The 24,060-nt window shown below is 38.8% G+C and overlaps 1 protein-coding gene across 1 annotated transcript; it reads right to left on the reverse strand.

Moving 5' to 3' along the window:
- Positions 1-12,998: 12,998 nt before the first annotated feature.
- Positions 12,999-18,664, reverse strand: LOC121974953 (putative E3 ubiquitin-protein ligase RF298). Its single transcript, XM_042526256.1, has 3 exons — positions 18,518-18,664; positions 16,019-18,054; positions 12,999-13,823 (listed from the first exon to the last, which is right to left on the reverse strand). The coding sequence occupies exons 2-3, from the start codon at positions 18,026-18,028 to the stop codon at positions 13,305-13,307; spliced, it is 2,529 nt and encodes an 842-aa protein (XP_042382190.1). The 5' UTR covers positions 18,029-18,054; positions 18,518-18,664; the 3' UTR covers positions 12,999-13,304.
- Positions 18,665-24,060: the final 5,396 nt, after the last annotated feature.

A 24,060-nucleotide genomic window follows, 5' to 3' on the forward strand; every position in this document is an offset into this window, starting at 1 on the left:
ACTAGGCCTAGGGTTAGTTCCATAGCTATATGGAACCCTATGGTAAGAAATTGCATCCTTCTTAGCCTTAGGTTTGTATCCCAAACCTTTACGACCATAGGATGACCATTGTTTCTCTAAACCTAGGTTTTGACTCTTGAACCCTTGTGTATCATTTGTGATTTTTCTAAGAGTCCTCTCCAATTTATCAAGTCTTGACCTTAAGACTTGATTTTCTCTCCATAACTCCTCAACTTTAGATTTTTCATTTACACTTTGATTTTTCTTTTTCTTAGGCAAATACCTAGAATCCTTAGAGTTATTGCCTAAATTATTTTCTATCTTTCTAACCTTAGGTTTGATAGTTTTAGCATGAAGAGCCACATGATTTTCATTTATTCTATCATGCTTCCTATTTTTATGGTAAATAACATTAAAATGATATAAATTAGAACTAGCATGTTTTTTACCATTATTTAAAAGGGTAGGCTCAACAAATGATACCTTGCGTTTTACTTTGGAGGCTCCCCCTTGAGTTGTGCTTCCTCCTTGAGCCTTAACCGCTTTCTTCCCCTTGGGACATTAACTCCGATAGTGTCCCTTTTGATTGCAAGAAAAGCACACAATGTGCTCCTTGCTCTTCTTTGTTCCGGGAGCGGTCTCCTTGAGCTTCTTCTTGCCCTTTGGTGCCGCTTGACCATTTTTCTTGGCCAATTTAGGGCACTTACTTTTGTAGTGCCCATGCCCCCTACATTCAAAACATATGATATGATCTTTATTTTTAGATGAAATATTCATACCTTCACATGTAGGGATGACACTTGATTCTCCATTTGATGTCTCTTGATTTTTGGAGGATACATCATCTTCTTCTCCTTTTGATCTGGATGTAGAAGCTTCTCCTTCTTCTTGATCCGGCATCACCGAAAGTCGCTCCTCCTCAATCCTAGAGGTGGAGGCTTCTTCATCTTCATCTTGTATATGGAACAAAGAGTATGCTCCCTTTTTTCCCTTTTCATTGTATTCCTTTGAAGATGAAGCTTCTTGGACTTCTTCTTCTTTGGAAGTTGAGCATCTCTCAACTTCGGAGTCCTCTTGCTCTTGGTCTTGCTCCAATGAGTTCCCCTCTTTGGATTCTTCATTGTTTTGTACAGTGGAGGGGGATCTCATGTATTTTTGCCACTTTACTTCATAGCTCCTTGGCATTCTCGAATTCTCCAATTTGAGCCAAAATATTGCTTGGCAACAAATTGACCAATAGCTTGGTCACTTTATCATTTGCCTCGCTCCTTTGAATTTGCTCTTTGCTCCATTTGCTCTTCTTGAGGATCTTGCCCTTTGAATTTCTTAGAGCCTCGAAGCCTTCCATGAGAGCAAACTATTGCTCTATCTCCATCATAAGAAAGTTTTCGATTCTTAATTTCCAAGAATCGAAACTCGTGGATACATATGGTGGAGGCACCCTCGTGTCGAATCCGAATCCATCTCCGAATTCCATTTGAAGTTGAGCTTGACGATGAAGTCTTTGACTTGATAGAATTTGCTCCAACTTCTACACCCTCTAGTTTGTTGCTGTAGGTTAGTCCTAGGAAAACGAACCGGTTCCACTGTACAAAAATTTTTGTACAAGTGTCAAACCTTTCCTTAAATAACCTATTGTGTTCTTTATAACTTAAATTAGGAATCGCAGACGAAACTTAACATCATTGATTCCAAATTTAACTTATATGTTCTTAATGGTTTAGATTTGAATCGCAAGCGGAACTTAACACTATTGATTCAAATCTACCTAAGTTATTAATTCCATAAATATTAATTTCTAAAATTGGCTTCTAGGACTGCATGGCGAGGCACATGACTTTCTTGGATATGGGAGCAACCACCACCACCACCTAGGCAAAGCCTTTTAAGGAAAACTAATATTTATTTCCTTAAATAACTCTAGGTTAACCAAAAAGAACAATCGAATCACAAATTCGAAAAAGAAGAAAACACAAAATCGAAAAACTATTTCGAAAAACTAGATCTAATTGTCTCTTGTATTTATAATTCTTACAAAGAAAATAACTAGTATGATGCGGAAGAAAATTACTAGTTATACCTTCTCTTTGTAAGCTAATGACCTCGAGATCTTCTTCCGTATTCCTCGCCTCACCTTGGACGTCGTGTGGGCGACGATCCTCCAAGATGAACACCACCCAAAAGAGTCCTTCCTCTTCCTCTAGAATTCGGCCACTACCACCACCAAGGAGAAGAGAGCAAAGGGAAAGGGAGAAGGGAGAGGGCCGGCCACCAAGAGATCCTCCAAGCAAAAGAATAAGAGTTGTGTCACATGAAGCCCCCTCACCTCTTCTTTTATATTACTTGCCCAAGGCAAATAAGGAAAAACCTTTTATAAAAAATAAAATCATCCAAGAGTTTTTCCTTTTTCCTTTTTATTTTTTCTTTTCTTTCCTCTTGATTGAATCAATCATCAATCAATAGTTGTGATTAATCTTATTTGGTTTAGGATTAAGCTTGGCCGGCCCCTTGCTTGGGCACCAAGCAAGGTGGCCGACCACCATCTTTTAGGAAAGGAATAATAATTTTTTTATAAAATTTTACAAGAGAAAAAACTCTTATAAAATTTTACAAGCTCTCTTTCCTAGAGTTAAAAAAGGAAAGTTTTAAAAAATTAAAGCTATGTTTTAAAATTTAAAACTTCTCTTATAAAATTTCCTTTTTTAACATGATGATAGAAAATTTTAATTTTAAAACTTATCTCCTTTTTTTTCTTAAACCATGAGGATGGTTAAAAAAGGAAAGTTTTAAAACTTTTAAAAACTCTCTATTAAAACATGTGGCCTAATTCAAATAAGGAAAGTTTTAAAAATTAAAATCTCTCTTTTAAAACTTATAATTTTCTACAAAGAGAAGATTTTAAAAATTTAAAACACCCCTCCTATTTGAATTAATCTTGGCCGACCCCTACAAGCTTGGTCACCAAGCAATAGGGTCGGCCCCTATAAGAGGATGTGGCCGGCCATTGCTTGGTCACCAAGCAATGGTCCGGCCCCCGTCTTGGACACCAAGAAGAGCCTTACATTTGGATGGACTTGAGGCTATAATGAGGCTACGACAGGGACCTAGAGGAGAAATTAGTTTTGGCCTTCCGATGAGCTTGAGTATCTCGTGTTCGCCCCGAACACACAACTCAAGTTCATCGATAATAACTCATTCCACTAGAGAATTATTACCGCACTACCGCACCAATCCCAAATTACATTATGGGCTCCTTCTTATCATGAGTGTGTTAGTCTCCCTGTGTTTAAGATTACGAATGCCCACTAATTAAGTAAGTTACTGACAACTCACTTAATTAATATATAACTCCAAGAGTAGTACCACTCAACTTCATTGTCATGTCGGACTAGGTCCACCTGCAGGGTTTAACATGGTAATCCTTATGAGCTCCTCTTGAGGGCATTCTCAACCTAGATAACTAGGACACAAATTCCTTCTATAATCAACAACACACACTATAAGTAATATCATTTCCCAACTTATCGGGCATATTGATTTATCGAGCTAAACCTCACCCTTTGATAAGTCAAAGAAATAAATATTAAATATATGTGTTTGTTATTATATTAGGATTAAGAGCACACACTTCCATAATAACTAAGGTCTAGTTCTTTTACCAAGTCAGTACAAAAAGAACTTACCTAAATGATCCTACTCAATATACTTAAAGTGTATTAGTGTAATTTATTAGTCAAGATAAACTAATACTTAATTACACTACGACTATTCTGATAGTTTGTTCCTTTCCATCTTAGTCATGAACAACTTGTTTATAATTTATAGAGAGCCGACAACATGATCTTCTGAGTGTGACACTACACTCCATGTTATCTACTATATAAATTAATTGAACAATTACATTTAACAAATAAATATAGATATTGACCAATGTGATTCTTTTATTTTAACAAATAAATGTTTACAAAAGCTAGGCTTTTAGTATACACTCTAACAGTTGCCCCTTCTGGCGATGATTCCGGTGAAGAGCGACCTTGCTCTGATACCACTTGTTGGGACCGAAATGTAGCTAGAGGGGGGGTGAATAGCTCGTCGCGATCGTCGTGCTCGTCGTTGCTCACTTCTTGGGATGATGTGCAGCGGAAATACAAGAAACACAAACAACAACGCTAACTCTAGGGATTTAATTGGTATCCACCTCAAGAAGAGATGATTAGTTCAAGGATCCACACACTCACACACCCTCCACTATAAAAATACTCCTTCTCGGTAACTACCGAAGGCCGAGAAGCCTTACAACCTCACAATACAACAATGAGAAAGAAAGAAACAAAATACAAATGAATCTTACAAGATTATAATAAAAACCCTAGCTTCTTCTTCTTCATGTTGTAACTCGCCTCTTGACATGGATGACCCTCCAAGAACCTTCAAGAACTGGCGGTGAGGAAGAAAAGATCGCTGTGGAGAGTTGCTGTGATCGCCCGTGGAGAAGAATCGAAGAAGTTTTTCGAAGACATGCTCGCCAACGACTTTGTCTACGCCAACGGTCGAATCCCAATCAATTGGATTGCTCCCAATCAATTGGGGAGGCTTTGGATCGATTGGTCGATCGATCCAAAGCACCTCTGTGCTCTCTGGAATCGCCCTGAATCGATTACCCGATCGATTCAAGGCTTCTCGAGTGATTTCCAGCGCTCTAATCGATCGGCCGATCGATTGGAGGTTTCAATCGATCGGCCGATCGATTGGAGATTTCAATCGATCAACTAATCGATTCAGAAGCTTATTGTTCGCAAAGAAACTCTCCCAATCGATTGACCAATCGATTGAATGATTGGGGAAGTTTCAATCGATTACCCAATCGATTTAGCCCATTTCTACACGAATTTGCATCAACCAATCGATTGAACCCCCCCCCCCCCCCCCCAATTGATTGGAAAGCAGAAAATTGGATAGAGCTTGAAATTAGCTTCGTTTCACATCCAAGATCACCTCATTCCGATATCCGAGTCAAAAGTTATGGCCTTCGGAAGTTTACTACGTCCGAACTTCCTAGTTCCATGCCAATTCCCTATTGGACTTACGACCACTAAGAATTCGGTCAACTTTTGACCCATCTGGACTTTCCCTTTGCGCTAAGTGTCCGGTTAACCTTGACCCACTTGGACTTACCATCTCATGCCAAGTGTCCGGTCCTCCATGACCCACTTGGACTTCCAAACACCAGGTGTCCGATCAACTTTGACCCACCTAGATTTCCGCATGCATGGCTTCACTCACCAGGTCTTTCCATCTGCCTAGCTTCACTCACTAGGACTTTCCATCTGCTTGGTTTCACTCACCAGGACTTTCACCTAGCTTCAACCACTAGGATTTTCACCTGACTTCGCTCACCAGGATTTTTCCACTACCCGGCTTTACTCACCGGGACTTTCCACCTGCCTGACTTCACTCACCAGGATTTTCACCTAGCTTCACTCACTAAGATTTTTCAACTGCCTAGCTTCACTCACTAGGTCTTTCACCTGGCTTCACTCACCAGGATTTTTCTTTCTGCCTAGCTTCACTCACTAGGACTTCCCAGTCAAGTATCCGGTTAATCTTGACCTACTTGACTCTTCTTCAAACTCAGACTGGTCAAACCCTAACCAGAGGGGAATTGCTCCAGCAATCTCCCCAATTGGATGATTACACCTACAATCTCCACGTATTATCTGTATTGTCAAACATCGAAACTCAAACATAAAGACTCAACCTTGAGTCAACTCAAGCTTAGTCAACTAGGTCATCCTTGACCTAAGGATATTGCACCAACAGAAAAATCCTTGAAAAATGCATTTCACAATGTTCCCTTAGCTAATTACTTTAAAAATATTTTAGAAAAAATAATTTGAAAAACTCTTTTCAAAAGTTGCTTTGAAAAATTAAACTTTACAACACCACTTTGGAAATTATTTAAAAAATTACTTTTAAAAAGTGTTTTGAAATTTATCTTAAAAAATGATTTGCAAAACTCTTGCAAAGTTTATTCTTGCAAAATATTTTGTTTTTAAAAATTTTAATTTTCAACATTTTGGAATCCTTTTGCAAAATTTTGAAAATTTCCTTAAATACTTTTAAAAAAATTCTTATCATTAACTCATCCCTGAAATAGACCTGTAAGTTTTTATGAAAAACTTTACCTTTGAAAATTTTGTTGCTTGATATACCTACTTATTTTAATTTTTCTACATTCTCCCTTCTATTTGCTTACACTTACTTATCTGCATAATTTTTGATGAATGCCAAATGAGGAAGGTTAGTGTTTAAGTAAGAAAAAGTAAGAAAACTAAGAAAATTTAAAAAACTTAGCCCAAAATTGCTCAAGAGAATAAATTCAAAAATCAATTAATTTCTCTTAATCATTTTCATGTTACTATTTCTTGTTGCATTATTTTTTTTTAACTTTAACTCAGATTATCATTGCATTAAAAAGGAGGAGATTATTAATGCAGTTGATATCAATGATCAAATCTGAATTTTTATGAATGACAAATAGGTTAAAGTTAAATGTGTTGTGTGATATAACCTTTCTACCAAGTGTGCAGGACTTGATTGGTCTGACACCAGACTGAAATCTGACTAGGTTTGGAGGACCTGATAGCTGATGTAGAAGTCCAAATAGGTCAAGGAGTGACCCAATATCCGGCGAAAAATCTAGCTGGGTTTGTGGGACCTAACTGCTGGCCAATGTCCAGTTGGGTTTATCGATCTGACAACTAGCGGGAAGACCTGGTAGACCAAGGTAGAGTCAAGCAATTCTACAAGATAAATAAGGTAAGTCACTAGAGGAGAGTGTTCCAGTGAGGACGAGTCCTAATTAGGGACTTTAGGCGCAGGTCCAATTTAGGTCCATTTTAGAAATCTAAATTGAGATCGTGATTAGATCCTGATCTCGGAAAGACAAGATCTAATTAATACTGCTATTTTTATTGTACTAACTTTATCTTGTAGGGTGTACTTTATTTTATTAGACTAACACATTTTGCAATGTGAAAAGAGCACAAAATGCCTTAGGTGAACAATACTCGAGGCACCTTAGAAGCATTTGAAGGCGTCTTGAGTTGGGCGATGGAAGGCGCCTTGGATAGCATTGAATATGCCTTCAGTTGGATAACATTGAGGACTTTGTCAGCGATAAGAGATGCGCTATTTAGGATAAATGTTGGATGGTTGAAGGCGCCTCCAATACCATGGATGCGCCTTCAACACTCAATAAAAGAGAGCTTCAGCTAGTGCATTCAACACAACTCTTCTATAAGCTTTTGCGCATCCATTCGACACTCTGACCACTCCAACTTCATGATGCTGTTGCGTTTGACTACTACTGAGAAGTGGTCCAACACAGAGCTCGATCTATTAAATCTATAAATGTTGGGTAACGAAGTCTCTTTGTGTACTTAATTACTACATAAAGGAAAGTGCAGCTTGTTACACTTTTCTATTCTTTTATTTATACTTGATTCCCTCTTCCAGTGATTTTGGAAGAGATCTTTAGTGGATTACCTGTTGATATGTCTGTGTGATCCTCTAAGAGTTGCCGAAGACTCCAAACCAAGTAACTCCTTGAGTTATTGTGTTTGTTATATTTTCGTGTTTAGTTTTTCCGCTGCGTACTTATTTTATAGATCGAAAAAGATAAGTTTTTAAAATCATGTGATTCATCCCCCCTTCTCACATGCGTAATGATCCAACACTAAGAGGATTCCAAGCACCTGAAATAGATCCGAGTGCCCGGTAGTCCAGGTGACTAGAAAGGATCCAAGCACCCAGAATGTCCCGAACCTAGCCACGCATGTCGCTGAGTTGGCTCGCTTTGGTTGGCTGGCACATGTAAGACTTTAGGCGCTTGGAAGGGATTCAGGTGTCCATAAAGGGATAAAAATGACTTAGATAAAGTTTCACCTAGGTGCAGCCACATAGTGGTCTAGACGCTCAGAAGGGATCCAGGCGTCTGGAGGTGGATAATTACCGATGGAGTCGGATCAGATCAGGTCGAATCTAGACGCTCAGAATGCCTTATAAAAGAAGGCTTCGATCAGCAGCTCAAACAATAATTTTTCTGTGCTGAATGACTCTCGAGCTGCTTCGAAACTCTGCTACGACTCCAAAATGTTAATTGACAACTATATGTTGGTGTAGTTTGCACTAATAATTAAACTCAGATTTTAATGTATAACAAATGTTAAAGTTTGACTTGTGATTTGACCTATTTACCAAGTGTACATGACTGAAAGACTTAATGGGACCTAACACCAACTTGAAGTCCAGTTAGGAACTGGCAGGAAGACCATATAAGTTGATATCTGACAGAAAGTCTAGTTGAGTTCACGGGACCTAACAACTGGATGAAGTCCAAATGTGACATATAATAGGAAGACTTGGTGGGTCAAGAGTTGAGTAAGTTTGCAATGGTAAGTGAGATAAGCACTAGAGTAGAGTGATTAGTGATGACGAGCTCCATTGGAGCTGTAGGCGCTGATCCAAGTTAGATCCATTTTAGAACTCTAAGTTAAAACCATGAGTAGATCCTGATCTTGGAAAGATAGAATCTAATTAGTAATGTTATCTTATTTTTATTGTCCTAACTCTGTTTGTAGGGTACCCCTTGTTGTTTGGACTAACATGTCTTGCAGGAATGAAGTGCAAAGAGTTAGCCTAGGATGATTAGTGCTAGAGGTGCCTCAGAGATGCGAGGAGGCACCTTAGAGCTGAATAGAGACGCCCTAGATAAGGTGGAGGTGCCCTCACATAGATAAGTTCTGAAGATAGAGTTTCGCTGTGGGGAGGCACCTTAAAGGCGATTGAAGACGTCTCCGAGCATATTGAAGGCACCTCGGAGCTGATGGAGACGCCTTTGCACGGATAAAAACTGAAGTCTTCGGATCGGATAAGCACCGTTGGAGGCACCTTAGACTGTTGGAGGCACCTCCAATATTGTTTAAAAGAGGGGTTTGACCAGTGGCTGAGATATCATCTTCTACACGAGCTCTTACGTCCATTCTGCTGCTACGACCTCGTGTTGCTGTCTTACTACTACTCGACTACGATCGACCGCTACAGACAAATCGACATCAATACACAAGCACATCCATTTCAACATCATTGTCTTAGGTAATAATTTAATTTAAAGTCAATTATTTTTATTGCATAAGGAAGTGTAGGTCTGTTACACTTTCCTTTTCTTCATTGTACTCAATTATTCTACCGAGAGTTTACCGGTAAAGAATTTTAGTGGATTATCCATCGATAGGTTCAAGTGACCTGGGTCTTAGAGTAAGAGCCACCGAAGGCTCCAAACCAAATAAAATTGGCCTTGTCTTTATTTTTGGTTTTCTGTTTCGATTCTTTCTTACTTAGTTTATTTTATTCCATTGCACATTTATTTTAAAGTTCAAAAAAGAAATGTTTTTAAAATCATATGGTTCACTCCCCCCCCCCCCTCATGGCTACAATCCTATACTATGCTCTACTTTGGATCTCTTGACGTTGTTGGTATTTTTTTTATTAACTAAGTCAATTGTATTTCATATTTAAATTCGTGTACTTGAATCTTTTAACAAATTGTTCAATGAAAATACTCGTGTACTTGAATCTTTTAACAAATTGTTCAATGAAAATACTCAATAAGTACAGACCTTGACTAGCTGTAGTAGATTATGAATCAAATAAAAATAAAGTATCTTAGCATTACTTCAATTTCTTTTTAATTTGGTTACTTATCTTTAATGTTTTATAAAAGAACTAAAAAAGTAGTGCGTTATTCATCCTCTTCTAGTATTTTTTTTCCCGGTGCTTTCAACAGATTAAATGACTGTGCTCTTGAATTATATAGTTAAATTTCTTTTGAGCAAAGGTTAAAGGGCGGATAAGAGCTTTTTTTACATCTATCGTGGTAGGTAGTTTTTTTTTTAATAAAAAATAGCTTGTAAAATCAATTTATTGCAAATTTTAAAGAAAATAATGTTTTAGATAATTTAAAGTTGCAAAATATATAGTTTGTTTAGGAGGCATAAGGTTTTTGAAACATTTATAAAAATTTTTTAAAAAAAAAGCTGAACAAAAAAAAAAATTGAAGCATGGTAGATATGAAGTTTGAGATTTTAGTTTAAAAATAGTAGTGAAAAATTAAATCTATTTTTTTTTTGTCTTTTAAAGATGGAATTCGTAATGGATGATAAAATATTATTGCATATTTTACTGTTTCAAAGTAACTTAAAAATGAATTATTTTATCTCAGTGAATTACTCAAAAAGCATATTTTTATTTCTTATTTCTTTTATATAAATATAAATTTTTAATAAAATTATTAGCAATTTTTTTGAAAACAAATACATTTGATAAGTTAAAAAAATATACAAAATGACTATAATTAAATTAAATATTAAATAAAAATTATAAGTTAATTAATATATTAATTATAAATTAAATTAAAGATTATAATTAATTAAAATATTAAATAAAAATTATCTAGAGATATTAAATGTAAAAATAATAAATAAAGATACATAGAGTAGAGTATTAATGCAAAATTGTATATTGTGGAGCAAATAGTATATTTTTATACTTTCCATATAGTATATTATAGTAAAAAGTGATTACACACCTCAAATGTCCCTTACGGCCTAGGGGTGGGAGGAATTTTTTCTTAGAGCATGCGTCTACCAAAAACTGATCCCTGAATGTTCGTGAACAAGTTTGGTATTTAACTTGGTAAAAGTTTGTTTATGTTCGTTCAATATACACAAGATCAATTAAATAAATTGTTTGAATAACTCATTTAACTAAACGAACAAATTAGAACACATATGTGTTCAACTCATTAATGTTCGCGAATATATTCGTGAATAATATTTGTGAACTATGTTTATCAATAATTTTTTTTAACTTGCAGAATAAATAAAAAAAATAAAAATCAACAATAACTAATTTAAAAATTTTAGACAATCAAACAAACTTGAACTAAGATCTCGGTAACATTTAAACGAACCAAGCTTAAGTCAAGTTCAAACCAAGCTCAAATTCAAAAAAAAAAAAAAACTAAGTCAAGTTTGAACTATCATTTTAATGTCTTGGTTCATTTTAAGCTTGGGTTGACTACTTTATCAAACAAACTTGAATACTATAAAATTTGACTTGATTTGATTCATTTGCAGCTCTATCTGTCTCATTGTAATAAATCTGTCTCCTTCTAACTAACTGGGTATCATCATTGGGATATATTGAAGACTAAAAAAAACTCAGAGTATTATATGATAACTGATTTTTTTAATAAATAATTGAAAATTTTATTTATTCCAATCTACTTAGATAGGAATAATTTGGATTTCAGATTAACTTGTTTGTTGCTTTAGAAAAACATAAGACATCCTACATAATCTCAACGAATTATAACAGAATTCCTCTCGAATTTGGAATTAAACGAATTTTGTTCTCGCCGTCGGGACTTATTCTTCGCCTAGCTAGGAGCCGATCGAGATGCTGTTGGACGTCGTCCCAACAGTAGCGACCCACTCTTGTCGGTATATATCTTCAGCTACTTCATGATGCCTCTCCGTCTGCCTGCCGCTGCCGGATCGCCGGCAACGACCTTCTTCCTCACTTTACCTTTATACTAGAAGAATATGTATATATACATGGAAGCAGGAAAGCCGAAGAAATGATCCTTTTCGTCACTGGTAACCACTTGTATCCTTACGGCCTTCGCTTCCTCATCGTTGCCTTCTGCGGCTACAAGAATCTACTGATTCGTGGCTGCAGTCACTTAACCATCTCTGTGGTGCTTCAAATCCCTGGTGCCACTGTCGACGTCGACCCGCACAATCCTCTGCAACGAGCTTATCTTCATGACGCTAGCTGCATGCCGCCGGTCCGTATGATCATGTGGTCCGATCGAGGATATCTTCCCGATGATTCATTGATCCTCGATGGTGGAGGACGAGGGTTAGGGTAGCGGAAATGTCTTAGAGAGTTTCGGAAACAAGCCGGCGTTAGCTAGCTTCGGCGGTGCAGCGGCTCAAAAGATTATGTTTTCGCTTCCGGCCGCCAATTGGTTGAGCTGCCATTGTTAACTACTGCTCCATTAGTCAAGAAATCTAGAATTTTGTGGTATCTATGTAAATCGTAACCATTATGAATGGTTATAATTGTTTTTTTTTGGTTCCCTCGAAATTAGGTGTGTAAATGAACCAAGCTGGTTATGAGCTATTCGAAATTTAATTCGATAAAAGTTTGTTTGAGCTCATTTAATGAGATTGGTTAGGATAAACAAACTAAGTTCAAGTTTCATAATACTCGGCTCGTTAGCTCGTGAACATGTTCGTTAGTAAGCTCATGAATCAACTTTTAAATGAAAAAAATAATAGTTTTGATTTAAATTTATAAATTTTACACTTTATTTATGAAAAATATAGTAAATTTATTTATTAGAATAAAATTATAAATTTTAATAAGAATATTATAATTTTTCAAAATATATAAATTATTTTTAATGAATATTTAAATTTATAATTTATATTTATTAAATTTATTTAAGCTCGATAAAAGCTCGAATTCGACTCGATTATAAATGAACCAAATTTAAACATTCAAGAGTTCAGTTTAATACATTTAATACATTGAGTTCAGCATAATTCGATTACACCTCTACTTGAAATTGTCTCATGTGATATGACCCATAATACGTTCTCTCGTCGATGATTGTATTCGAGGCATAACTATCATTTTAAAAAATATATATTAATGTTGATGTTTCGGTAATAAACTGAGCTGTGACAAAGGATTGGTGTTCCGCAACCTTTTAAGTGTAACGTGTTTGACAATACTAATTGCTTTAATGAACTGAGAAAATAATACATGATTAACTAAAACTTTGCATAGGTTGATAATTTATAGTACGTTCATGGCGCTCTGATTTCCATGCAAGTTAAGCATATAGTATATAGAAAACAATACAGTAATTAAATAAGTCGATCTATTATATTTTAGCAAGAAGGTGAACTTCTAAACAACAATAAATACTTAAAATCCTCGTACAGTTTGCTCCCTGACCCTAAGAGGATAGGTTGAAGGTAAGAAAGTCTGGGAATGAAACACACCATCCCGACAGAGATTGGTGTTTGATGTGAACTTCATGGAGGGGGTAACTCGTGGTAAAGTCACTTCATGTCCAACATAAATTGTTCATCATGACTTATTCATTTCCAAGCCACAGTTTTTATTCTGAAACATTAGCTCAAAGTAAAACATATTGGAGCTAATACTCAGGCCAAGGGGCGAATCAATACTCTGCGGTGAATTGGGGTCCTGCATGAAGGACAATCCTTCACGCCTTCCTTCTCGTGAAGTTCATTGCATTTTACACACAAAACTTGGTGAGCACAGGGAAGGAAAACAACGGACCTCTCCTCCGATAGGCACATCACACATTCCCATTCACGCTGGAGCTCATCTGTTTCTGATTCCTGCAAGTCGATAATTGTAGACAACATGTAGGTCTTGATGTTTTTCTGACCATGGGAGAGACGGGAGGCATAGCTTTTGTCTGCTCCCCACTGTAGATGAGCAATGTTTGAAGAGTCTTTGACAAGCTGCAATTGTGCAATCTGCTGTTCAAGCCTGCAGATTTCATTTTTACACCTACGCAGGTCGTTTTCAGCTTCTAATCTTAATGCATTTTCCACTGACTTTGTTGAAGTCTCTATTTGCTCCCTTTCTTTTCTTTCAGCTTGAGCCACTGCAAGTGCCTCGTTTTTTAATTTCTCTTCTTGTTTCAACCTTGCCTGCAAGTAGTTGCCATCGGAACAATCTTAGCTAATATATTTGGATTTTTCAGCTTGATAAAGAAATAAGCAATGCGAATAAACTAACAGTTTTTTACACCATGAGCCATCTCTTTAACTATTCCATATTGATAACTTAAGCAATGAGAATAAAGTAACAGATTTTTACACCATGAGTGATCTCTTTAACTTTTCCATATTGAATAACGGTTCAAAGTAGCAAAATTTCTACTACTTTCCATTGTTCTTATTTTGTGGCTGTAAATTGAACTACATAAATATATCCAATCTCAGGACCTCTGAACTCAAAATTTTCAATTTCACATAAGAGTTTCCATTTCACCTTTTTATAATCACTAATCAAAACTCTAAGATAGGCACTTTATAACATGGGTTGTAATATAAATGATGTGAGGCTTACTTTTGATGTAACACTGTAGTTATAAGATGACAATGTCATGGGTTCGTTGAGTCTCGGAAACAACCTCTTGCAAAGGTAAGGTTGTATATAATAGACCCTTCTCCGGGAGAAGGGTCTAGGACCTCTAGGTCATATGATAGCAACTTTATAGTTGCGTCAAGATCTCTTAAAGAATATCCTACCAATGTAGGATAATTTGTAGAGGCATATATTACAATGCAGTTGTTCAGTAACTATAGTTGGCATTAGTTGTGTATGAATAAGTTATCCTACTAATTAAAACCAACTATCTGGAGTAAGGAGCAGTTTACATTCCCCACCACTGAATTCTGTTGAGTAAACTTGCACTATCCAATCACCCACCTATGCTCTATTTATTCCTGTGGAAGGAAGGCAAATTTGAGGAAAGGGAAGGGGAAATAGGGCTTTCCTCAGCTTAATGTTGCTGATGCAGTAAGGAAGCGGAGAGATCTTTTGGGTCTTTTTTCTCCTATGAATTCGCTCAGTCCACATTGGATGGAAGAGGCGAGAGAAGATGGATGGTGTGGTGCTATGTTTTCCTCCACATGCTACTTCCCTCCCTCCTTTCCTCTTCATTCCCCTATTTCAAGTAAACAACATAGAGCATCGCTTCCCTTCTGTCCTTTTCCTCCCTCTCCTTTCTCTCCAACTTCCCTCCAAGGAATTAACATGCTTATCCTTGTCTTTTTTTTTTTTTATCTTTTTCACTTTCATGTGATTCCCTTTAAGCATGTAGCCATGATTTGAAAAGCCAGATTTCTATTTCCAACATTTTAATATCAACCTCTTTGATTATAAGTATGTTAATTCATAACTACCTCTCAAATTGTTCAGTTGTAGCTCAAAGTACCTTGACACCAAGATGAGAGTAGTCCTAGTATCCACTCACATGGCCCATCCTTCATGCCACTTCACTGATGCTATGCTAAGAAACAACTTCCACCACTAACTCCTTTTGCTGTTTGTCCCTTCTTGCAAACAATCCAATCATCTACCTCATTTAGTCACGTATCATCCTTCCTGCCACCTTCCCTAACCTATCATTGATAAAACTCTAAACTGCAAGTAACAAATTGGAAATTAAAAGAAGAAAAATATTTCTGTTGCATTTCTCAAGATATTACACTCCTAACTGAGATGAATTAATTCTGAGAAACATGAGCCTTTAGACATTATCTAGAGCATAAGCACTTTGAATAGCTAGAGAAACCTGAAACAACCTAAAGGCAGGAACAAAGTTACCAGAACTGAACACCTTTTTTTTTATAAGCTATTTTTAATATAACTCTTGGCATGTGACTATCTTATATCTGAAGGGGAGCTTTGGAGCAACGGTAAAGTTGTTGTTGAGACCTGATGGTCACGGGTTTGAGTCGCAGAAATAGCATCTTGCAATACAATACACTTCTCCGGAGGCCCACATTGGCGAAAGCTTTGTGCACTGGGCTCCCCTTTTTATGTGACTATCTTGTATCTTAAAGTGATATTACGCAATCTTATTTGGTCAACTATTTCTCAAGAGAAACAACTATAGATGTTTCCCTGTAATCAAGTTGTCAACCTTCTTTGCCCAAAAGAGATAAGTTTTAGTCACTAGGTAATCAATTTTAAAGAACCTAAAAAGTAAAAATCTAGAAAGAACTTGTAGACATCATGATCAATTAATTTCATTCAAGGAATTTCTCTTAGTGCAACACTTCATGCACTGCCCTATCAGTAGAATACAATGACATGGTAGGGCAAAAGAAGTTACCAACGATTGATCCCGAAGATCCTCAATCTGTTCAAGTTGCTGCTGCAGCTGAAACAGCTGATGTTTTTCAGTTGCGAGCTCCTCTTGAAACAAAAGCTGCTGTTTCTCACATGTCTGGAACATTTTGAGTGTTTTCGTCTCCCTTCTTGAAGCTTCTTGACAATTTGCTGCTGATTCTGCAGCACGCATTTTTGCAGCTTCCATTCCCAACCTTAGCTGAGTGTTTTCATATTCAAGCCTATGGGCAGCAGCATTAGCCCTTTCAACCTGCACACTTGCTTTGGATATTGCAAGTTCCATCTCAGCAAGCTTCTTCTTGGTATTGTCCACTAAAGCATGCCTCTCTTTTTGTAGCCGTGCCACCTCTTCTTTTTCCCGTCTCAAGGATTGGAGTTCAGCTTTATCCTTGCTAAGCCTTCGCGCCGCCTGCATCACCTTTTGCTGGGCCCAATCAGTCCAGTCCTGCAACTGTGCCTGGAGTTCATGCATTAGGGGAACCAATAGGAGCAACATCTCGTCCTTTTTGTCCTCAGGAACACAATCGCTGCATGTCATACATGAATGGCTTACAGCCCTATTGCTGTATTTTGGAGTGTCAGAATTACATTCTGGTGTAATACTAAGACTGTTACTACTCCCAGACGGTAGTGACAATGTAAGTTCAGTGTTAGTAGTAGGTTTTAGTGATTGACTTGTAGCTTCTTTGTCACTGCATGTGGGACTAGGAGAGTGTCCATGAGCAATGGAAAGATTAAGTTTAGCATCTGACAAAGAATTTTCTACTCTTGGCACTTCTGCAATGTTTAATGAGCTCGTCAAATTTATGCTGGCAGAACCAGAAATTGGATTGTGTTTTCTATCAAAGATTAAGTTTCCTAATCCACTTTGTTTGCATGCTCTGATAACTGCTTTAGATCCCAATGCATGATAGCTTTTCTCAAAATGAATTGAATTTTGTCGCACAAGAAATTCTTTTTTGGAACTATTCACATGAACCTTTATACTGCTAACTGACTTTTCATCTTGGGAAGATTGAGAAACTAAAGATTCTTCAATATGATTAGATAAAGAAATCATGCTTTCCTTCAGTTCTTCAGGTGTTGAAATCATGCCATTCTCATTTGAGGAAGAGAATTTTCCCAATTCAAGACTTGGTATCACTGCCACTTTTGAAGTTTCTGATTGCTGAATGTTCCTGGGAGAAGGTAAGATATCAAGTAACTTCTTATGTCTTTGATCTTTTATTTCAGGAGCTATGGATGTAGTATTTCTAAAGATTGACCCTGATTCTGACTGAGATTTAGAAGCACTCGAGTCATTTTCAACGACATCTGATGAATTGTCATCCATCGCACAAGCATCCAATATATTTGCATCACACATCAGCAAGCACCACATTGCATCACCTGTACTAAAGAATGGTCGTACATCCTTAAGCACACGAATCATATCAGCCAATACAAGCTTCTCCAAATGTCTTAGATGTTTTGAAGCATTCCCTGTAGGAGAAGAATCCAGCTCTTGGCCACTCTTTAAAAATGCCAACGCATTTTCAACAATAGTAGATACAGTATCTTTATACCCATAGCAAAACCCTGACTTCAACACAGCATTAGTTGCAACTTCCTCAGTATACCCATGAGAGATAATCATCTTGATTGCAGTCTCAAAGACAGTATCCAAATTAGTCAACAAGATCTCCTCAAGCTGGGATTCTGTGATGCAACTCCAATCAATGTCCTGGAATCCATCCAACTCCAGCCCCGCTTGCTGAGCAACCGAATGAGTCCTACACATTTCACAGATACCTGCGTGATGATGGTGATAGGCTAGCTCACCGGATCTCTCCGCAGAAAACAAATCGTGATTGGGAAACTCTGACTGCGGTGCACTCCTAAGTGTGCTCGGGTCTGCTTGGGGTGGTTCTGCTCGGAACTTTCTCTTGTTCCTGTTCCCTGTTTCTATTGTCGAGTTGAGATAACTACCACCACCAGCAACCACAGTGGCCATTCCGACTATGAATTCCTCAATAAACACTGGAACAGATCGCAAAAAGGAAGAAAAAGCATCAAGCAACGCAAACTACAGTCCGAATAAACGAAAAAGGGAGGCGATGAGGATCAAACCTTACTGATTTGGTCAAAAGATGATTTTTGTTTTCCCGTGCGACAGATAATTAATTCTTCAGAGGGACAACAAGTATTTAAACTACTCTAGGTTCGAATTAATAAAGCCAACACCAATCAAAAAAAAAAAAAAATGAGGCGACAATCTAATTAAGACCAATCCATAACACCAAATTTCTAAAACGAAACCTACAAAGACGAAGATGTTAGAAGAAACTGAAAGGATCATTGGGAGGCAGGAAAATTCATTCAACAAGGTTCCGATGGTCGATCGAAGGGGGTAAGACCCAAAAAAGTTGGAAATAAAATAACGAAATGAGTAGCAAGAAGAATCTGGTCAGCAAATGGGTTGGGCGATCGATTTGAAGCGCACCTGATTGAAGACGGAGGCAGATGGATCGATCAAAAGGTCCGTCTGGAGGTCGTGCGGCGGTTTTGGGGGTGACGAAGAAGGGAGGAATTCTATCGCTGCTGCTTGGGTGGGACGGAGAACAAATCCCCACTTTTTTTTTCTCCTTTTCTAAACACTACTGTGCCGAAATTTTTAATATTTAATACAATAAAAAAATAACTATTTTTATACTAATAGTTAATTAAATGGAGTAAAAATATTTTTTTAAAATAGAGGAACATTAAATAATTTAAAAATATTTTCTTAAATTCTTTCATAAAATAACGAAGAATATTATAATTGATGTACGAGCAAATTACTTTTAAAATCTATGCGAGATCTCGTTTTTATATTCCAAAAATACACACTCGATCGATTTTCAATTTATATCGTCCTTTATTATTATTGTAATAAATCTAGAAATGATAATATATGATAAATCTCATATCGCAAAAATTTATGTATTTAATATTTGCTTTCTACATTAACATTCGTATAATAGTATTACCAAAAAGGATTTAACTTTATCACGCTAGCTTGAACGAAGAATAATTTTATTTCCAATATAATGTGGAAAAATTAAGTGGTCAAAGCGAAATATATATGTTATTAAAATATATTTTAGGCACTACTATGTTACATTGTATGTTATGTAATTATATTATAAATGTTATTGAACTATATTATAGATATTATTAAATTATATTATAAGTACCACCAATATGTAAAATTATGTTTAAATTTGTGTAGCCTAAGAAAAAGTCTTAGAAGACTAACTTCCTTGAAAAATCTTGATTTTTTTTATGCACAACTATAACTAATCAACCTGTGGTTACTTTTAATTATTAGCGCATAGATCTTACAATAACTTTGTTCATAAATTTTAGAACAGATCACAGTTTTGAATAGTACTATTAAATGATTATCTAAATTTCATCAAATTATTATCGAATAATTATAAAAGTGCTACTAATTTAAATTTTACAATAGCCAAAATGTCATTAAGTTTAAATGGATCAAGATTCACTGAATCACCTGTCCTAATCCGTTCTTGGACCAAGACAGATAGATAGATAGAAGATAATAACTCACACCTGTTAATCGGAATTCAGAATATCTTTCCTTATTTTAAATTGCATATCAAATAGTGAGTAGTAACATGATCAATCCACTTTTAAAAAAAAAACTAGAGTTGATTATTAATTTTTATAGAAGATTAAGGGAGAAAAGAAAAAGTGATAAAAGAAATTACATAAGTAACAAAATTTTACAAGCTGCGTTATCACCTTTTCTGCCATGGAAACCATTCCCTTCCTCCATGCACATTCCCTTCCTCCACCTCCTACTGGCACATTCCCACAACCTTCCCTTGCTTGCCCTAGTGATTGCCCCACCCACACTATTAGCTACTACCTCTCCTCCTCCTCCTCTGATCCCTACTATCTTCCTCTCTTTCTGGCCGATCGATGCAGCTACCCCAATATCCACTCATTGTGCCTTGGCTCCTACGTCAACCTTCTCAGCAGGATCTTGCATGTGGGGATCGGTGACTCCGGGAGGCGCATGTGCTGCCTCTGCACATGACATGGGGAATGGGGATCACAGGTCTCGCCGACATGAACGCTGCGCTCTATTTGCTACTTCCGGTGGCCCGATCAACCTCTACTTGTTAAAGGTTGCGGCCGGCATCTCCCTTCCGGCTACCTTTGCACTACCATACTTAAAGTATAAACCACTTATAAAATATAATACGGTACAGTGATAACATATGTATGGTCATGGTTGTTAAAAAGAAAGAATAGGAAGGGAGAAAGAAAGGTACAGTGATAACATAAGTATGGTCATGGTTGTTGATACTGTGCATGATTATGAAGTCAGTAAGATATAACAGTTAGAAGTCATGATTACGTGGCAGTCAGAAGTCACAATTACGTGTCGGTCAGAAGTCAAGATTACGTGATGATCAGAAGTCAAGCCTATGTGAGGTTCAAAAGTTTGACCTATGTGGAAGTCAAAGAGCCTGTTTATGAGTAGCTCAAGGGGCCCAATTACAAGAGGGGTCGGGTTAGACACGAGGGGCGTCTCAAACAATGGCTCGAGACTGGACATATGTGTCAATGGATCTGTGATGCATACAGGTCGGGAGTGTGCCTACCAAGGATACAGGTCGAGACTCAAGATAAGCGTAAGCAGACCGATGCATACAGATCGGGAGTGTGCCCACCAAGGATACATGTCGGCACTCAAGATAAACGGAAGCAGACCAATGCATACAGGTCGGGAGTGTGCCTACCAAGGATATAGGTCGAGACTCAAGACAAGCGGAAGCAGACCGAGGCGTACAGGTTGGGAGTGTGCCCACTAAAGATACAGGTCGGGACTCGAGATAAGCGGAAGCAAACCGATGCATACAGGTCGGGAGTGTGTCTACCAAGGATACAAGTCGAGACTCAAGATAAGCGGAAGCAGACGAATGCATACAGGTCGGGAGTGTGCCCACCAAGGATACAGGTCGAGACTCAAGATAAGCGGAATCAGACCTATGCATACAGGTCGGGAGTGTGCCTATCAAGGATACAGGTCGAGACTCAAGACAAACGGAAGCAGACCTATGTATACAGGTCAGGAAGTGTGCCTACCAAGGATACAGGTCGGGACTCAAGACAAGCGGAAGCAGACCGAGGCGTATAGGTCGAGAGTGTGTCCACCAAGGATACAGGTCGAGACTCAAGATAAGCAGAAGCAGACCGATGCATACAGGTCGGGAGTGTGCCTACCAAGGATACAAGTCGAGACTCAGGATAAGCGGAAGCAGACCAATGCATACAGGGCAGGACTGATAAGCTTGGAGCACAAGATACAGGGACAAAAGTGTATAGGTCGGAGGCAGGACCAGGATAAGCAGAGTTGGATGAGGGCATACAGGTCAGGACATACGGAGTCAAACAAATGTATAGCTCTTGTGATACGGTGCATGATTATGGGGTCAGTAAGACATGGCGGTCAGAAGTCACGATTACGTGGCGGTCAGAAGTCACGATTACGTGGCGATCAGAAATCAAGATTACGTGATGGTCAGAAGTCAAGCCTATGTGGGGTTCAAAAGTTTGACCTACGTGGAAGTCAAAGAGCCTGTTTATGGGTAGCTCAAGGGGCCCAGTTGCAAGAGGGGTTGGTTAGACACGAGGGGCATCTCGAACGATGGCTCGGGACTGGACATATGTGTCAATGGATCTGTGATGCATACAGGTCGGGAGTGTGCCTACCAAGGATACAGGTCGAGACTCAAGATAAGCGGAAGCAGACCGATGCATACAGATCGGGAGTGTGCCCACCAAGGATACAAGTTAGGACTCAAAATAAGCGGAAGCAGACTGATACATACAAGTCGGGAGTGTGCCTACCAAGGATACAGGTCGAGACTCAAGACAAGCGGAAGCAGACTGAGGCGTATAGGTCGGGAGTGTGCCCACCAAGGATACAAGTCAGGACTCAAGATAAGCGGAAGCAAACCGATACATACAGGTCGGGAGTGTGCCTACCAAGGATACAGGTCGAGACTTAGGATAAGCGGAAGCAGACCGATGAATACAGGGCAAGACTGATAAGCTTGGAGCACAAGATACAGGGACAAAAGTGTACAGGTCGGAGGCAGAACCAGGATAAGCAGAGTTGGATAAGGGCATACAGGTCAGGTCAGACGGAGTCAAACAGATGTATAGCTCTTGTAATACGGTGCATGATTATGGGGTCAGTAAGACATGACGGTCAGAAGTCATGATTACGTGGCGGTCAGAAGTCACGATTACGTGGCGGTCAGAAGTCACGATTACGTGGCGGTCAGAAATCAAGATTACGTGACGGTCAGAAGTCAAGCCTATGTGGGGTTCAAAAGTTTGACCTACGTGGAAGTCAAAGAGCCTGTTTATGGGTAGCTCAAGGGGCCCAGTTACAAGAGGGGTCGGTTAGACACGAGGGGCATCTCGAACGATGGCTCGGGACTGGACATATGTGTCAATGGATCTGTGATGCATACAGGTCAGGAGTGTGCCTACCAAGGATACAGGTCGAGACTCAAGATAAGCGGAAGTAGATCGATGCATACAGATCGGGAGTGTGCCCACCAAGGATACAGGTTAGGACTCAAGATAAGCGGAAGCAGACTGATACATACAGGTCGGGAGTGTGCCTACCAAGGATACAGGTCGAGACTCAAGACAAGTGGAAGCAGACCAAGGCGTACAGGTCGAGAGTGTGCCCACCAAGTATACAGGTCGGAACTCAAGATAAGCGGAAGCAGACCGATGCATACAGGTCGGGAGTGTGTCTACCAAGGATACAGGTCGAGACTCAAGATAAGCGGAAGCAGACCGATGCGTACAGGTCAGGAGTGTGCCCACCAAGGATACAGGTTGGGACTCAAAATAAGCGGAAGCAGACCTATGCATACAGGTCGGGAGTGTGCCTACCAAGGATACAGGTCGAGACTCAAGACAAGCGGAAGTAGACCTATGCATACAGGTCGGGAGTGTGCCTACCAAGGATACAGGTCGACACTCAAGACAAGCGGAAGCAGACCAAGGCGTACAGGTCGAGAGTGTGCCCACCAAGGATACAGATCGGGACTCAAGATAAGCGGAAGCAGACCGATCCATACAGGTCGGGAGTGTGCCTACCAAGGATACAGGTCAAGACTCAGGATAAGCGGAAGCAGACTGATGCATACAGGGCAGGACTGATAAGCTTGGAGCATAAGATACAGGGACAAAAGTGTACAGGTCGGAGGCAGGACCAGGATAAGCAGAATTGGATGAGGGCATACAGGTCAGGTCAGACGGAATCAAACAGACGTATAGCTTTGGAGGCAGGATAAACAGAGTCGAACTAAGGCATATAGGGCGCAATACGTGGGGCAATAAGAGGTAGGGCTGGTCGGGAATCTGCAGCAGGGGATGCATAGAACAAGATTAGAGGTACAGGTCTGGAGGCGATACCAGATCGGGGTCAGCAAGTGCAAAGACCCAGTTTAGTGATCATGAACTGAGGAGACCATTCACTACATGACAAGTACATAAGGGAATCATAACCACCTGTCAGAGAATAATCAGAGTGTTAGGGAATATGCCAACAGTCGGGGCTCATTACCCCTTTGGTTCTTCCGCCAGCCTATAGGAAGATCCCACGTGTCATTCACCGCCAGAGAAAGCCTAACATCCGACATTCCCTGGCATCCACCAGATTCCAGAAACACCCATGGCAGTATAAAAAGGGATGCTTAGTCCCTTACGCAGGTATGCTCACTCCTCATTTCTTACTCATCTTTACTTTTCATCCTTTCTCTGTGCTTCTGGGGGAAAAGTACCTGACTTGAATGTCGGAGGGCATGACCCGAGGACTTTTGTCCTGATTTCTGGTCTCTAACAACTTGTGGGCTTGTCTGAGTGTGTGCAGTATCCTTGCTTCACCATCCCCGTCATCTACCCTCGTCACCTGTTCGTGTCAAGGCTCCCAGTGGGTGCCAGATC

The sequence above is a fragment of the Zingiber officinale genome, chromosome 1B, assembly GCF_018446385.1.
Source record: "Zingiber officinale cultivar Zhangliang chromosome 1B, Zo_v1.1, whole genome shotgun sequence".
Taxonomy (NCBI): Eukaryota; Viridiplantae; Streptophyta; class Magnoliopsida; order Zingiberales; family Zingiberaceae; genus Zingiber; species Zingiber officinale.

Bases quoted from the DNA above. Each gene is read 5' to 3' on its own strand.
- LOC121974953 (XM_042526256.1), bottom strand. From the start codon at position 18,028: ATGGCCACTGTGGTTGCTGGTGGTGGTAGTTATCTCAACTCGACAATA. The intron at 13,824-16,018 runs GTAACTTCTTTT...AACTACTTGCAG, and splicing joins ATCTTCGGGATCAATCGTTG to GCAAGGTTGAAACAAGAAGA.